This window comes from Kogia breviceps, chromosome 9 (assembly GCF_026419965.1).
Source record: "Kogia breviceps isolate mKogBre1 chromosome 9, mKogBre1 haplotype 1, whole genome shotgun sequence".
Classification (NCBI taxonomy): Eukaryota; Metazoa; Chordata; class Mammalia; order Artiodactyla; family Physeteridae; genus Kogia; species Kogia breviceps.
This window is the reverse complement of record NC_081318.1, coordinates 32,677,352-32,694,202: the sequence shown is the minus strand read 5'-3', so window position 1 is coordinate 32,694,202 and position 16,851 is coordinate 32,677,352. Positions and strand designations below refer to the sequence as shown.

Below are 16,851 nucleotides of genomic sequence, written 5' to 3'. Positions count from 1 at the left end.
GAGCCTGAATTCAGTGATCTAAGCCACCGGTATTGCAGGGTTAAAACGAAGGTAGGTCTCGCTTCACATCCCTTGTTCCATCTTCACTATGGTAAGAAATACTTTTGGCGAAAAGTATTTTTATGGAATTCCTCTTATTCTTATTATGGAAATGTCTCGTGATTAAAGGGCAGTATTTGATTGGGTACGTGGAATATTTTGAGAGAGATTCTCTTAGGAAAGGTAAAAGAAGTTGTGATCATTTCATGTAGAAAGAGTGGACTAATTTAAAGCTGTTTTCAAGATCCTGAAAGGAAACAAATGGTGACTATCAACCAAGTAACTTTCACCTGAAATTTACCTTAACCTATCTTAAAATATAATTTAGAAGTTTTCATAGCATGGCTTCTTTAGATCTGAAAAGAACTGTTAAGAGAAGCTATGGACTGTCTTTTTCGATAAAATGTTTGTTTTGAACAAGGTAGATTTATCTTTTTCAAGACTTATTAATAGTCCTACTTGGAGGCAGAAAACTAGACTTAAGATGAGTTCTAAGAAAACATGAAGGAAAGAAGCATCATTACAAATGCTGTTGAAGCTGTGATTAAAATAAAGTGATATCACAGCATAGAAGATCTAAAATGATATTACAGTACAGAGACACATGAGGGTGCTCTAACCAGCTGCTATAATAAAAATTAAACTGCTCAAATATTAGGGGAAAGTTAAGCTCTGTTGTGAATGGCAGTGTTGAATTCTGATTTGTAGCGTTGGCTAAGCAGAACAATCTTGGAATAGATGGCTTTTCTTTTCAAATGTATTGGCCCTACCCCCTTGCTCCCTACCCCACCCCATCCCCCCATTTTAAAAAGTAGAAGATGTTCATAGTGGACAATTTGGGAAATACTGAAAAGCACAGAGAAGAAAGAAAAATGACCTGATGTGGCTCTCAGCCTTGGAGGCTGGGGTTTTCTAGAGCTAGGCCAGTCAGAGACTTAGCTCAGGAGGCCTGCCTTCAAACTCAAGCCCAGCCTGTTCTCATTTTGATTCCACAGACCTTCTGCTGGTACAAAGGGGGAGTAGAGACTGGGGGTCTAATGACCGCAAGAAGAGAATTAGAGACGCATGTTTATCTCAATACATTTACTCTCATTAAAGTTCATATTCACTGACATCATGCATCTCCTTGAAAAAGTCTGCCCACCCACCATTAATTAAAGCCACATTTTAAAAAGCCAGTGTGTGCACTTTTATTCCAATCAAAAGTAGCCTCCTAAGTTTTGCAGAGTAGGCAGGAGAATATCTGAGGCCTGACAGCTGTTCACCTCTACACAGTGAGGAATCATGTAATTTACATTAAAAATCATGTTTATTCAGAGCCTACAATATAATAGCTAAGATCTATTGTCTTGAAGAGTAGAAACATTCAATATCTAATGATCTATTAAGCAAAATTAACATTTATTTTGATGAGTCAACGTTATTTTGGATGCAGTATATGACCATATGCTCTTATCTGTACAAATAGTCTGAGAGATCCAGCCGTATACTGTGCTTGAATAATTAAGCAGCATTCTCCTATCAAAGTCACCACACTTTATAACCTATACATATGGTATCAATGTCAAAACAAAGGTCAATGTAAATTTTTCCTTATCTAAACCATTGCACAAACGGTAATTACCACAGTTGTAGGATTGCACAACCGTAGTCTATATTCTTGGCAGTAGTCACTATAAGTTCATAAATTTGTGAAAATTAGGAATGTTGATTTTCCAAGTTCAAGAAAGGTACTATTTGTAAACTGCTCAGGTCACACTCATCTTATTCCATGTGCTAAGCAAGACTTCTTTCCTTCCAAATTCCTTTAAATGAGATCTGTTCCCTCTGTGAGCCTAGTAAAAGGGTTTTCATCCAAACAGATCTGCATTCTTTTCTATTCTTTTTTCCTATTAAAGCCCGTATGGGGACTTTTCAGTTTTATGCTGATCTTTCTTTACATATTAATGTCAAGCACATATTTATTTTGTGTTGATAGAAGACAAATTATAGTTATCTCTTCTCATTGGCAGTTAGATTATTTTAGAATGTTTCTGACCGAATGTTTGATTAGCCAACCAGTTTATGCTTCTTACACAAAGGCCTAATGTGCAGCATTCAGATTCTCTAGTTATTCTGGTCAAGCCACCATGCCCAGATACATGGCTCATCAGTGGATCTGAACACTGGCATTGAAATGGTTTAATCCTAGGCCAAACCACCCCAGGGCTGGGAGTTGAAACCTGAATTCTAGTCCTGGCTTTTCTTCTGATTCTCCATGTGACCTTGAGCACTGGAGGGTCTATTTCCTCATCTAACAACTGGGAGTTGGGTAATGAATATTGACCAGGTACCCACAGCGCAAGAGGTTAGTCAGGACTAGAGATTAAGGGGCCAGTGTGCCTCTTTGGGGCATGTCTTCCCCTAGTCCACTTCCTCATCCAGTACCAGAAACCCCTTAAGAGCCCTTAAAAGCCCAAGGTGGGGCTTTTAAGAGTGAAAGCAGCTTCTGGTTCTGAAAAGAGCTTCCCTGAATCTAGAAGAAGCCAACAAGCCATGCCTGGTGAGTTGCTTTCATGATAAGTTTGAGAGAAGATGTTCTGGGACTTGGTACCCCTTAGATACAAGCATTCAGTGTCCTACTGGTATGTGGGCTGCAGCCCTATCCTCAACCACAGATGCTATCTTCTGACTAGATGATACAGTATCCAGAGAGACCATAAGCACTTGACTGTACCCAATGCCACCAGTGGGTGGACTCCTTCAGCTTAGCTGTGGGAGGGAAGGTAGGGTGCAGGTGGGGATATTTCAACCCAGTTGGTGGTATTCTTTAGAACAAACAAGCTCTGGGCTGGGGGACAGTGGGAAGTTGTGATGATAGCATTTTAGCACTCTAGGAAGGCTTAAGAGAAGCTTGCCTTAAGTGATGTATAGGGCCATGCAGTCTACAAAACGAGCACTGTTGCAGTCCATACCTTCCTGCCGGCTCTGTTGTTGTGAAGATTCATCAGGGCTCTGGCATCCTTTCCTTTCCTTTCCTTGGCGTCCACAAAGGCTCGGGCAAACTTGATCCCATAGTCAATGTTATCACTGCAGCCACCCCAGTCGAAAGTGCCCTTGCTGTCCTTGGCGGTTCCCTTCTTCTTTGGGTCACAGGAACAGGATTTTAATTCTCCTTGGCTACAGGCCCTGGTGATGGCAAATACAACTCCAGCTGAGGAGATGGCGTAAACAAAGGCAGATTCCCGGCTACCTGTAACAAAAATGCTTTTCTTAAAAGTAGTCTGGCATTGCTCGTTCTGAATAACTTTCACACGATGGCTGTTGAATACGTGTTCTGCCTCTGCCATACTTTGCCACTAGACAAAGTATCCTTGAAGAATTCTTTCCTAGAGCCAAGGCTTGCTCTTGAATATGAATCATCACGCTTAATACAAGCTTTTATCAATTTGGATGACTGTAGGACAACTATCCTTAAAGTAAATACAGTATAAAAGAAAACGCAGCAAAAGCCTGCCCTGCCCAGTTCCTGGCTTCATATTAGTCTCATACATGTTCTTGCTATAACCTAGAATCCCACATGTCCCAGAAGAGAGGAGCAGGACATCTCTAGACCTTGGTTTCCTCCTCTGCAGCATACAGTCTGAATTCTACAATTCTATCATTCCATAACGTATTTTGGTATTCGTGCTACTACAGCTCTCACTGAAAAACCTTCCAGACCTCCAGGCATTATTGAGGACACTTGTATGTGTGTAAATGATTGCTACTGAAATACTGAATTCAAATTAATCTAGGGGCTGAGGTGGAAAGACAGTTCACAGCAGTAACCAGCACGTCTGGTTAACCCTGGAGAGCTTTGGCTTGCCATCAGCTTTCACAAGTAACGGAGAGATTATTGAAGGCAATATGCAATATCCTTGAGTTACATACTACGTCTAACTATTAAGATGAATTTACTTTCTTCTGGAACACCTGCACTAATCACTGGCATTGGGTAAAAGACAGTGAAAAGCTTTTCTTTGTTTTTTTCTGGAAGGAAACAAATTTACCGCCTATAATTAGACCTGGGCAAGAACCCTTTGGGGTACTTTCTTAGAATTGTTCTTTATTAGAGCACCGGCTGCCTTCACTTCCAGGCTGAAGGGTACATATTTCAGTGCGATAACTACATTAAATTATTTTAATAATCTGTAGTAACTCATAACACGGTGTTGTGGTATAGTGACAGATATAAGGCTCTTTAGGGTCTGTGTGCACCTCATTTTTCAAGTGGAGCTGTATTTCACTGTTATTAGCATGCCTTTTTACTAATGGTTGCTGCAGCAAATATATTCACCATCAAAATAGAAGCCGAACAAGCTAATGCAAATGCAAGGCAGCAAATGGAGAGCCATTTGGTGATTCACTATGTCAAGACGAGTGTGACTTTTTGAACCACACAGCTGGGAGAACAAACCACCTTTGCACGTCGAAGCCCTGCTTGTTTCCGTTTGTCATTCAATGCTAAAATTTATTATACATCCCTTGCAAGATTTGCTCTGCTAGTCTCATTATTAAAAATCAGGAAAACGTATCTACACCATATTAAATGGCACTTGCCTCAGCCTTCGAAAAATATCTCCCCCGAAACCTCTAACCATCCAAAAAAAAAGGAATCAATCATGCCTTGAAGTTATAGGTAAAATCAGTTATATGAATATTTGCCATAGGTAGCAGGTAGTGCTCTCCAGAGAGAAATGTGACGGTTGTGGGAGCTGTTTTAGAATTCCAGATTATGTTATAAGGATCACAGATGATTTTCTAAGAGGAATTGACATGTTTTGTAAAAGATGGTGACTGATAGATGCAAATGTGGCTTAATCTCTGCTAGTGGCTTTTAGATAAATAAAACTTTTATTTTACCCATTTTACCACGTAGGAAAATACCTTGTCCATAATCATCCCATTGCTCTGCTAAAGCCTGGTTTTGGATTTGGAGTTCAGTGCCCACATTTAGAGATATATGGGGGAAAATTCCTGAATGCATAATATATTTTGCACTAGTCTTATTTCTTAAGGAGAAAGAAGAGAAACTTTATGAGGTGGTCTTTTAGGGGAAAGCTATAGAAGATGCAGATGATAGAATGTCAGTGACCAGACAGTATTTTGAAGGTTAGTAGAGGAATAAATTGTCTAGGCACAGAACGCATCCTGGCCTAACTTGCAAACAACTACATTGACTTGTTGGCTGAAAGAAAAAAAAAAAAATCACTTAAAAATCTGCTACATTTCAGAAATAATTTCCAAAGCAAAGCCATCATCTTTCTAAATATTTGTCATTTATTATTCAAACGCATTACTAAATAGCTAGATATTTATTTATTTAAATAAAAAATTAGCACATGGAATATCTTTTCATTTTACCTCCAGATGTTTTGGTATATCATGTAGATACGACCTTAAGATGTTTTCAGTTAAGTGTCTTAGATGAATCACTAAAATGCTATGTGCAAAATAGTAGCACATTTCAAGAGCTGGCTTTGTAACAAAACAAATTTTGATCTCAGGCCTCTTCTTAGAAAAACTGATTCTTTTTAAAGCCATTGCAATATGAAACAAAATCCAAATCTAAATGGTGATATTTAGACTTCCTGATGTGTTACTATTGAAGTTTCTCTAATTTTTGGCTTGAGATAAGTCAAGCAATGTTTACTAAGTGTATAGGCTGGGCCGGGCAGCTGGGAAGGCAAAACACTAGAAGCTAGGCTTTCTGGAAGGTTATGGGTTGTTCAACTCTTTTTTTTTAAATGCTTGCCTTTTTTTTTTTTAACAAGGATGAAACCTAATCACCTTTTTGTTTAAGGCTTATTCTAGAATTCTGGAAGTATATGCAAATTCTTGCAGGATTATTTTTGAGTTTACTAGTTCTGTCTTTACATTTCTCTGCCCGTGTCTGGTGATAGTCGGTTGAGTGAGCGAATTACGAAAGTTCCTAAAAATCGTTCTGCCTTACTCTTGCTCTCTGAAGCAAAAGAGGCAGATGTTCTCCATTTCTCTATGACCACAGGATATGTTAGTAACTTTTATGTTCTCCTTATATGTGGTACTGCCCTTTGGCTTTCCTATTTATCTATGAGGACATTTAGGTTTCCGAAGGAGAAGTTCTTTACAACTCTAAGATGTGAATTTCCCTCCAAGCAATTAATTGTAAAACTCTTTGGATAGCTTCATTGGAATTTCGTGATTATTTCCAGGATAAGCTACCTTAGGCCAAATTCAGCCTTCCCATAACCAATACAAAATCATCACTGACAGTCACAGGAGTTTACGTAAATGTCCAGGAAGAAATCTGGCCTTCTGTGAAGATTGGAAAGAAACTGTGTAGCAAGAGTGTTTTAAGTTTTGAGTACTTTGGCAAAGCATTCAGCTTCATCTGAAAGAAATCTGAAGGGAGTACAGTTATAATCTCTAATTTACCTGAAGGCTTAGACTAAGTCAAACTTGTTCTGCTTTCTCTATTTATAACCTTTTCCCTCTCAGCCATTCTACAGCTCTGAAGAAACAAACATTGCCAAGATTAAGTTGAATGAATCTCCAGCTTTGGCAGATACACTCTCTAGAATCAGTGGTCAAACTTGCTTCCTTTGATTTGTTATGGAAAGGGTTTTTTTCAATATGGAGACATCTTAATGGATTTTCATAGACAGACTCTATAGGTGATCATTTTTATAAATGAGAAGTACACTTAATTTGTAATCATTGGAAAATAGTTGAGACCTTTGAAAAGGAAAAATCCCGATACATCTTTAACACCAAGAGCCTGTACCTAATATATGCAAAGATTTATTGTGCCAGATATTTGTAAACTCTCTTTGATAAGGTCCATTAATTGATCCACTGGTGAGTTAATCTAGGTGAAGTCTTAAAATTCCATGTAGCTGAAATTTATTATTATCCTTTCAAAAATTTTGTGATGTCATATCAAAACTCCAAAAGGAATGTGGAAGAATATAGTTCTTAAACCAGAGAATAAAATTGCAGAATATCACAGTCAATTAACTTTAGGGGTACACTAAGAGTGAGAGTACTATGCCCTTGGGGGATTTTAGAGACATTCAGTTATGCATTTGGCCTCATAAAACCCTAGGGCTGTGATGATTACCTGATAGAAACACCCTCTGTTAAGCATTACCAAGTGCACAGCCCGAATGATTTTCTTAGGATTGGGAGGGGGAGGTGGGCAAAAACAAGTGGAAAGTTTCCTGTTTCTGGGGTTCGCACATAAACTGTTGTGTTTTCAGTAAGATTTCCCGGTAGCAAATGGGATGTGCTACTTCTTGGAGAATGCTGCTAAGACCAGGTTAAGGGATGGGGATGTTTTGAAAATAAGATCTGATTTTCAGTTAATTTTCTCTGGTTGTGTACAAGTTAGTAAGCTACTTTCCACATTCAGAACTTTTAAGAAGTTTATTATATAATTAGATAATGGTCAATGTGCTTTCTAAAAAAAAAGAAAAGAAACCACAGGCGTACCCCATTTTATTGCACTTTATTGCGCTTCACAGATATTGTTTTTTTTACAAACTGAAGCTTTGTGGCAACCTGCATTGTCAGATGATGGTTACCATTTTTTAGCAATAAAGTATTTTTAAATTAAGGTATGTACATTGTATTTTCAACAGTTAATAGACTACAGCATAGTATAAACATAACTTTTATATGCATTCGGAAACCAAAAAAATTCGTGTGACTTGCTTTATTGTGGTGATCTGGAACCAAACCTGCAATATCTCCAAGGTCTACCTCTGTGCATTCATAGTTCCCACCCCTACCGTCCATAAATACCCTTCTGCTTAAAATGTACCTGGAGAATAGGCACTCACTACAAGTTCATCCATTCATTCAACTCATTCAATGAATGAGTGATGCCTACAACACACAAGGTACCAAGTAAGGTGCAGGGAAAGCAGATGAGTTCCTGCCTTACAGAATTTACAGTTTACTGAAAAAAAATGTTTAATTTAGAAACAGAGTGACCCGAAGCTGAGTAGCCGAATGGGAGGTCAAAGGTGGTGAGCGGAGATTTGTCTCTGCTTCTTAATAACACTGACTTGTTATTGTAATAATGACCATCTATGGCCAATAAAAGATTTGGGCATTCTATCCTAATCTTCTGCTCATTTCCTTCTGGAAGTTTCAAGTCCCAGAAAGAAGAGTTAAAAAGTCAAAAGCGCTCTGTGGCTGCTGCGTCCTTTCTTCTAGAGACAAAATCTGAACCTGGAGGGACAGGCAGGGTTGTGACTTGACATGGATGGACAGAGCCAAGAATAAAAAGATACCAGCCTGGGGCACTACATCCTCTTCCAAAACTTTAGACAAGTTTCTTGATTTCTCGAGTCCTTGTCTGTAAAATGGGCCAAATGCCACCCAACAGAACAGGCTTCTGACTGAATAGCATGCAAGACAAGATGAGCAGGGACTTTGAAGACCAAATAAGGGTGTGTGTATATGAGGGTAGAGCCCATGAGCTGCGTGAAGGCGGGAGACTTACTTCGAAGCAGGACCCTGCCGAAGAGGCTGTGATCCCTGTCCAGGGTGTTGCAGTTCCAGCGGTGCTGGCGGAACTGGTGCTGGCACTCTGCTGTCCACTCGGCCACGCCCAGGCCGATGGCACGCATCACGTCCGGGTGTCGGTGGCACAGCTGCCGCTGGCGGCTCACCAGGCCTGGCACATTGTCACACATCACCCTGGAGGAGCCCCCTGTAGCTCTCATGTACCTGGGAAGGACCAACACGGGGGAGAGCACAGAACGGCGAGGCCTCACACGGTGTTTCCCGGGAGAGGGAAGACTTCAAAGCAGCATTTCAAATATGAATTCCTATCCTTTGGGGGATATTAGAAGGCAAAGGTTATTTAACTTTAGTTCACTGGAGAAATGGCACATCAGGCATGGTGAGTGATCTGGTAGAAGCCACCCCAAAATGGAGTGCTGACTGTTTCTTGGATGTGAAGCCGAGGCCACCAGATGATGCTCTGGGCAGGGTGGGAGAGGCAGGGTCTGCAGTTGGGGAATGGGATGAGGGGGGAAGGGACAACATGTTTTTGGAAGAAATCTTCCAAGAAGACTCTGATCTCAATACACAATGTGTGTGGACTTGGCTTTGGAGGAAGCCGACTTTTAGAAGCACCTCACTGCCATTTATTTGATCTGATGTTTAAGTGTCTTAAACTGTCTGTATCTGTCTAATCAACACCTGTCGGTATCTGATGTTATACTCTCTGCACAGGCATGCCATTCTTTTCCTACTAAAGAATCTGTTAAATATTTCCATTTTCCAGCTCTTTTTGGCTTGTATAGAGAACCTTTGGAAAAAAAATCTTTCTATTGTTATTAAGGACACTACATGTTTGGAAGAATCAAACAGTGTTATAGCTCCATAAAGTACGTTTGAGAAGAAACTTTAACAAAAAATTACATCATCATCTCTACCCAGATGTTCTCTATTAGTTGTGAAATGTTTAGAAAGGTACCTTTTATATAACCCAAGCTGCCATAGGTGTCTTTTGAAGTGATCAAACAAGGAGAATGTCTTTTTCTTGTATTTTCATTATTTTATATGATCATAAAATCATTATAGCTGTGACTCCCCAAAAATATATTTAAGTGACAGCTGAGAGACAATGTGACAAAAAGCCTGGGCAATAAATAATGTTTATACACCCATGGGAACAGAAATAGTCATTTTATTGAAAAATGGTCACTCTGATAAATCAATCTTTGATCCTATGTCAAGCAATGTCAAGGCTAAACGCCTTTCTGTTTTAAAGTGGCTTAGGAAGGAATTGAACCCCTCTTTCCATCCATGCTTTCTCTGCCTTGCTCCTTTGAAGAGCTCGTGTCTTCCTAAAGTTCCCTGCTCCAGTCTCTCATTTGGCTGAGACGCCTTACTTTTGCCAGATTCTTTTAAAAAACAGCACATCATAACAGATAACAGGTCTTCCTGAATCAATGTTTTAAGTATCAGTTCGGAAGTTTTTAGGTGCAAGAACGTTAAAGAGCTCTCAACTCTCTCTCTTCTCAAGATGAAGGAGATGGAGATGAGTTTCTGGGTGGGGAGAGCCTCTCCCTTTGGAACTTTTAAGGATGCTAAGACCTGTTACGTCGTTTCAACGTTCCCTCACTATGCAGAATAAATGGAAGATCCACGTATAAAGGACAGCAGTAAAGTTACTCTTTGGGGTGACTGTGGTTTCGAACTGACATCTTAGAGCCCCCGGCCTCTGGAGCTTCGCATTAAGGCGGTAGTCTCTACCTGGAGGCAGCAAAATGTTCTACCGCCCCACTGGGGTGAAGCACTAGGAATGTGGAAGGACGGGAAAGAAGGCAAAATCACACGCTTTGGGTTCTACCGCTCCTGCCCGCCTGAATTGGCCCGTCGGTTTTTATCTTGAGGGTTTTTGGGGGGAGGGGGAGCATGGGGGCACGATAGTGGTTTGGGAGGTAAGTTCACCCCCCCCCACACACACACGCGCGCGCGCACACACACTCGTCTGTGCTAGTAGAGCTAGAGACCCGGCTAGCGCTTGTCTCAAAGATCCCGATTTTGCTGTCGCTCAACTGGATCCAAATACACCGAACATCCGAGCTCTCAGTTGAGGGGAAATTGGGAGGGGGGCGGGGGTGCTGAAGTTATCGAAGCTGGAATAGGCTTCCGAGGAAAATCGAAGGGGCGATAGGAGAGGGCAGCAGCTGGGGTTCGGGTCGGAAGCCGTGACTGCCGCGGCCGCGGGGAAGCGCCGCTGGGAAGGGTCTATGTGGCCCCTGCGGTCTCCACTCCCATCCCCAAAATACCCCGGCGCCCGTGCGCGTGCACTTACCACCATGAAGAGCTGACCTCAGGGCTGAGCCAGGTCAAGAGCAGAGGGAGCCAGAGCCAGATTCCACCGAGACAGGCGTTCATATTAACCCCCTTGCGTCCGCATCAGGTCAGACTCCGTGTGCGGGCGCCATGCGTGCCCGGAGCAGAAGCGCTCAGCGCCGGGAGCGCCTCGTCACGGCCGCCGGCGCCTTGCCGCGCCCCCGCCCCCCGCTCGCGTCTGCGGCGAGTGGCGAGACTCGCTGATAAAGTTTCAAGCGACCAGCGGGGCGAGCGATAAAGGCCAGCCGGGGCCGCCTCGCCCACAGCCAATTCCCCAGGCGCGGCGAGCGCGGGCTGCCGGAGAGCTCTGCGCGCCTCCCGCGCGCCCCGGTCCCTTCAGCTCCCCGCCCGCCCGCCCAGGCGCAGCCAAGGGAGGGGGCGCTGCGCCGGGTAGGATGGCGGGGGGGTGGGTCGCGCGGTTTTATATAAGGGTGGATGAAGTGATGGCAAGAGAGGTCTGTGGGTGAGGTGAGGCGGGGAGGGAGAAGCACCTCTGCGTGGCCTCGAGCACTCGCGGAGGCAGGCACCTTTCGGGAAGCTCCGGGCCAAAGAGCATCAGTGGGTGCCCCGCCACAGGACCGAGCGCTCCGGATAGGCGAGGCTACCCTCCGGCAAACATAAGTCCCCGAGCGGGCAATGTGGAGAAAGGAGGGAGAGGCTAGGGATACAGCTGTGTACAGGAGGCAAGAATCCAGAGATGATTTTCAACTCATCCCTCCGCTTCTCTTCCTAATACCGAAAGGAAGAGCAAGCCCTCGTAAATCTGGAGCTAAGCAGGGCAAGGTTGGGGAGGGAGGGTTCAGGCCTCAGGGAAGTGAAGACCTGTGGCCTTGATTCCTCGGTGCTGGGCTTATATACAGAGCTCCAAGGGAGGGGAAACGGGAAGGTCCCTGACCCTCCAGACCTCACCCAGGCGTCCTCGGCCAAAACGTCTGGGGAAGATGCGGTGTTTACGCACACCCAGCTCCTCCACGGCGCTGTAGAGAGCCAAAGATCATGCAGGGAGCAACTGAGGCAGCAGGAGCCCGCCGAGGGTCTGCGTCCCAGCATCGGTCGCGCCTCTTGCCGCCCTGGCGCTCAGCTTTTGCGCCTTGCAGAGGTCAAGGGACTATCGGTTCTGATCTGGGCCCCCGCAGGGCCAAGAGAGACAGGCTTGAGCCCGCGGGTGGAGCATCTTGAGCAGCAACTGGCTTGTAGCCCCGCCGTTTATCACCGGAAAGGAAGGAAGACCAGGAACTTGCGGCGGCCGTGAACTGTTCCATTGCTCTTTTCGTGGGGCGGAGGAACCCGCCGCCCGCCCGCGGAGCGTGCCTTGGGGAATGGGGAATGTGTGTGCGTGTTGGGGGTGGGGTGGGCGCTGCATTGTTCGCAGGGCGTGAAGGGGTGGCCGTCCAGATAGGAAAGACCGGCTCTTCCCCCACCCCCTCCTAGAGCCGAGACTGGCCGGAGCATCAGCCCTCGCTAGGCGCGAGCGCGGTGAGAAGCTGGACGGGGCGAATCTCAGAAACGCCAAAAACCTGAAAAATGCTGTCATCGCCATCCCCTCCCCCCTCCCCCACCCCCGCTGGTCCCTGGCAGGTCCGGCCCCTCCCAGGCTGACCCAGATACATCCCCATTTGGGTCCGGAAAGGGAGGGGAGGGAAATAAGTACCGCGCCACCCACGACTCGGGAAGAGCAGGGCTCCGCGCCAGGGCCGCTCCATATCGCTGGGCCACGACCCAGGGGAAGTTCTGATCGGTCTGTGCCGGGAGGGAGGGAGGGGCAGGGGAGGTGGGGGCTGTGTTTCTGCTCACAGTGCGTGCACAGGCTCGTGTGTGTGTGTGTGTGTGTGTGTGTGTGTGTGTGTGTGTGTGTGTGTTGGCGGACAGGAGGTTAGGGGGAGACGGGGCGAGTGATGTGATGGGCATCGAAGAGCAAGAAATACCTCATTAACCTCTGTGCTTATGCTCATAAACCTCTTCCCTGGGTGAAGCAGAAGAATAAGTTAAAATTCACTTCCATCCTCCTTCGTCCACAGTCTCTCCACTTCTACCAGTGAATAATGTAGGGATGTGGGTGTGTATGTTGGGAAAGGTAGGCAGCTATATGCTTCTCTCATGGACAATGAGACCTGAAACTACCTAAAAAGCTCCTCAACTCAAAGCTCCACCCACCTCAGCACATCATGTTCTCCCAGCTGAGGGGAGTTAGAAATACATGGAGTATGACTGTCAGCTTAGAGGCCTTTCCTCTCCCCCCAGGGAATTATTGAGTGGCCAGGAGATCTGCCCTTCAGTTGGTGATGAGGCCAATGAAATGACCTAAACCTGAAACAGACCTCCTGGAACAAGAACAAGACCACCCCCAAAACTAATTAAATCCACTCCAGAGGACTTGATCCTGGGGCAGGAGACTTGCAGGAGTCTTCTCATGACTTGCAGAGAAGAAATCAGCCTTGGTGAATGGCAAGTGCTGAAAAAGTTCAAGAGAAAGTAAATCCAGATGTGAAAAAGGTCCACCCAAACACTCCTTCCCGACCTGTCTAGAGGCCGTCTGGACCACGTGACTTGTCCCTTCCAGATCTGTGATTCCGTGTCTCTCACATTCTCCACCCCTATTCACTTATGACCCACTATTAGCCCTGTACAACTTCGCTTCCTGCCCAACAGGTCTGACTTTCCTCACTCCTCATCTGTACCTTGTGCACTTTGAAGATAGAGTGTTCACTACTAGAAGAAGTTGGGAAATGCTCAAGAAAATTAAGAGGAAAGAAAGTTATTATAAACCTCACTTCTCCTCCAATAAAAACTACCATCCTAAGGAAGAACTGATAAATATTTAAGTAAATTGCACATGACTATAGCCTTGCTATAGCAGATGATGAATTAGGAAAGACAGGGTTCAGAGTGCCTTCAGATCTATGAATTTAATATCTGATTTTTGGTTTCTTCAATGAGAATTCTCATTGAATTGACTGTAAAATTCATTTACAGTATATGGAACCCAATTCTCTTTCTGGATATTAATGTTAGTTTGCTTGTAACTTTAGTATAGCATTGTAGCCAAATGAGTCAGTCTATTTTCTTAGTTAGATCCATTGTTTGTCTAATCTCCCAGGGCAGAGAGAGAACTAATTTACTACCAAACCATCTCCACCCTTTACAAATGGACAGTTACTTCTTCAACCAAATAGTCATTTGTGTTTCAGTCTGAACTGGATTCTTCCTAACGCAGTGACTCTTAATTTAGCTACTCACTAACCAGTGATTCAAAGGTCTAGTATTTCCAGCTTAGAATCAATGACCTTAAGAAAGAACATTATGTATTAACAAAAGGTCAACAATGGGAAAGAAAAAAATATATATATATAACTTTCTAAATCTAGTAGTATCATATATATAACAACATAGGTAATATATCAAATAAAAATAATATATATCATTAAAACTTTTTTACTTGCTAAGTCTATCCGACTAAGAGCATCATATACATAACAATATAGATTAAATTTGAAATTTGAAGTGTGCTTTCAATGCCCTTAAAGGCATTGCCCCCTTTCCCCTTTAGTCACTCCTAAAATTTTTACTAAGCACACTCTTAGCTAATCTTTGTCAAAAATTAATTTTATGAAAACTTATAATATCAATGATTTAAATCTCAGTGTGCATTTAAATTAATGTGCACCAAAGACTTGCTTCCAGCTATGAGAAAGTAATAGATACGTGACTTGTTCTCCTACTGAAAAAAAATACAAGACTGGACGAAATGATAAGGCAAATCTTTTCAGGCATTGGGTAATAGGCAGCACACAGCTATGATCTTTGACAGGAGGAAAACACCTGAGGTGTGCTCCACAACTATCCCATAACTGTCCTGATTCTTCTGCTGAAGGGCACTTTTTGGGGGGTGCAAGAAAGTGGAAACAGAGCAGTAGTCTTAGTTAAGGATAGAGGGAGTAGAGGTCTGGGCTGCTGAAGCAGCTGAAATTGGCAGGGTAGAATATCTGAAAATAGGTGGCTGTGAAAGAGAGGGTCCCAAAAGTCTACATGGTGATTCACCATGTGTCCTTGGTCAAGAGCTGGGCTGAATATAGCCATGAGAAGACTCTGTAACGCCTAGCAGAAATTGCTTTCTGCATGTCATGCAGTGTTGAGAGACATTGGAGTTCCAGCTCAGTGGGGCAGAGAGACCTCATTAAACACTTCAGGCGTTCACTTGAGATGCCAGAAAGGTATCCTTTAAGGGTCATACGTTAGTATAAAAAGCATGTCTTAGAACAAAATTCAAAATTCAAATTTTGTTTCCTCATATCACATGCAGTAACAAAGAATAAAAACAAATCAGACAGGCCAAGGGGAATTTACAAGGATAAAACCAACACCCATTGAAGGAAGATAACATTGTATCATTTACAATGTCAAGCATACAATAAAAAATTAATAGGCAAGTGAAAAACCAGAAAAAATGTGATCCATACTTAAGAGAAAGCAGTCAAAAGAAAATGACTTTGAGATGGCTCAGTTGGAGGAACTGGCAGGAAATAAACTTTAGCGTAACTCTTATAACTATGTTCAAGTATTTAAAGGTCACAGTGAACAACTAAATGGAGAATCTCAGTGGAGAAATGAAAACCATTAGAAACAAATGAAAATCTGGAACCAAAAGTACAATATCTGAAATGAAAAATTCACTGAATGGGCATAACAATGGAATGGAATTGGCAGGAGAAAGGGACAATAAACTTAAAGATAGAAGTTATATAATCTGAAAAACAGAAAGAAAAGATATTGACAATTAAAGAAATGTAACATCAGATATCTGCAGGACAAGACCAAGGAGTTTAAATACATGCGCAAGTGAAGTTCCAGAAAGAAAGGAGAGAAAAATGTGACAAATATTTGAAGATATACTGTACCAAATTTGTCCAATATGATAGAACACATCAATTTACAGACCCAAGATGGTCAGAAAACGCCAAGCAAAATAAATACAAAGCATATCACACCTATATACATCATGATCAAATGGTTTAAAATCAAAAAGGGGGAGAGAAATCTCTAAAGCAGCCAGAGGGAAAAGATACATTAAATATAGAGGAACAATAATATGCATTACAACTGACTTTTCACTAGCAATAATGGAAGCCAGAAGACAGTGGAGCAGCATGTTTAAAATGCTGAAAAGTAAAAATGGTTCACACTGAATTCTACAATCAGTGAAAATTTCCATCACAATTGAAAAAGGAGCTCTTCTTTTGTTCTTCTTCCCCTTACCTTGGGAATAAGGACTACACTCCATGAGCAAGGGCAAAACTGAAACAGAGCACCCCAGTAGTCTAAAACCAACTCTTGACAGGATCAAAGTGAGTCATAGGTACTCTATTTGCAAGCCAAAAGAAAACTCGACCCTCCTTGGAGGAACATAATTTCATTCAGGGTCTCTACAAATTTTCATCTATTATATCTAGCATCAAATCTAAAAGTTACAAAACAAACAAACAAAAACCCAGTAAGCAAATCAACAGGAAATAGAAATAGACCCACAAGTAATTTAGAGTTTTGATTTATCTGAGGACTGCAAAATAACTGAAATTTAAAAGTTCAGGGCTTCCCTGGTGGCACAGTGGTTAAGAATCCACCTGCCAATGCAGGGGACACAGGTTCGAGCCTTGGTCCAGGAAGATCCCACTTGTCACAGAGCGACTAAGCCCAGTGCGCCACAACTACTGAGCCTGTGTTCTAGAGCTCGCGAGCCACAACCACTGAGCCTGTGTGCCACAACTACTGAAGCCCGCATGCCTAGAGCCCATGCTCCACAACAAGAGAAGCCACCACAGTGAGAAGCCCATGCGCTGCAATGAAGAGTAGCCCCCGCTCACTGCAACCAGAGAAAAGCCCCTGCACAGGGGGGCTTTAAAAAATTAATTAATTAATTAATTAAAATAAATTAAT

At 43.1% G+C, this 16,851-nt stretch overlaps 1 protein-coding gene across 1 annotated transcript in view; it reads right to left on the bottom strand.

Annotated features, from left to right (window-relative positions):
* WNT2 (Wnt family member 2) overlaps positions 1 to 12,398 on the bottom strand; it is a 48,174-nt gene extending 35,776 nt beyond the window's left edge. The window contains exons 1-3 of the mRNA XM_059074393.2: positions 10,880 to 12,398; positions 8,552 to 8,778; positions 2,994 to 3,271 (exon numbers count right to left, since the gene is read on the bottom strand). Coding sequence (XP_058930376.1) covers positions 2,994 to 3,271; positions 8,552 to 8,778; positions 10,880 to 10,962 — 588 coding nt within the window. The 5' untranslated portion in view covers positions 10,963 to 12,398. The remainder of the gene's footprint in view (positions 1 to 2,993; positions 3,272 to 8,551; positions 8,779 to 10,879) is intronic.
* Between the last annotated feature and the right edge of the window lie 4,453 nt (positions 12,399 to 16,851).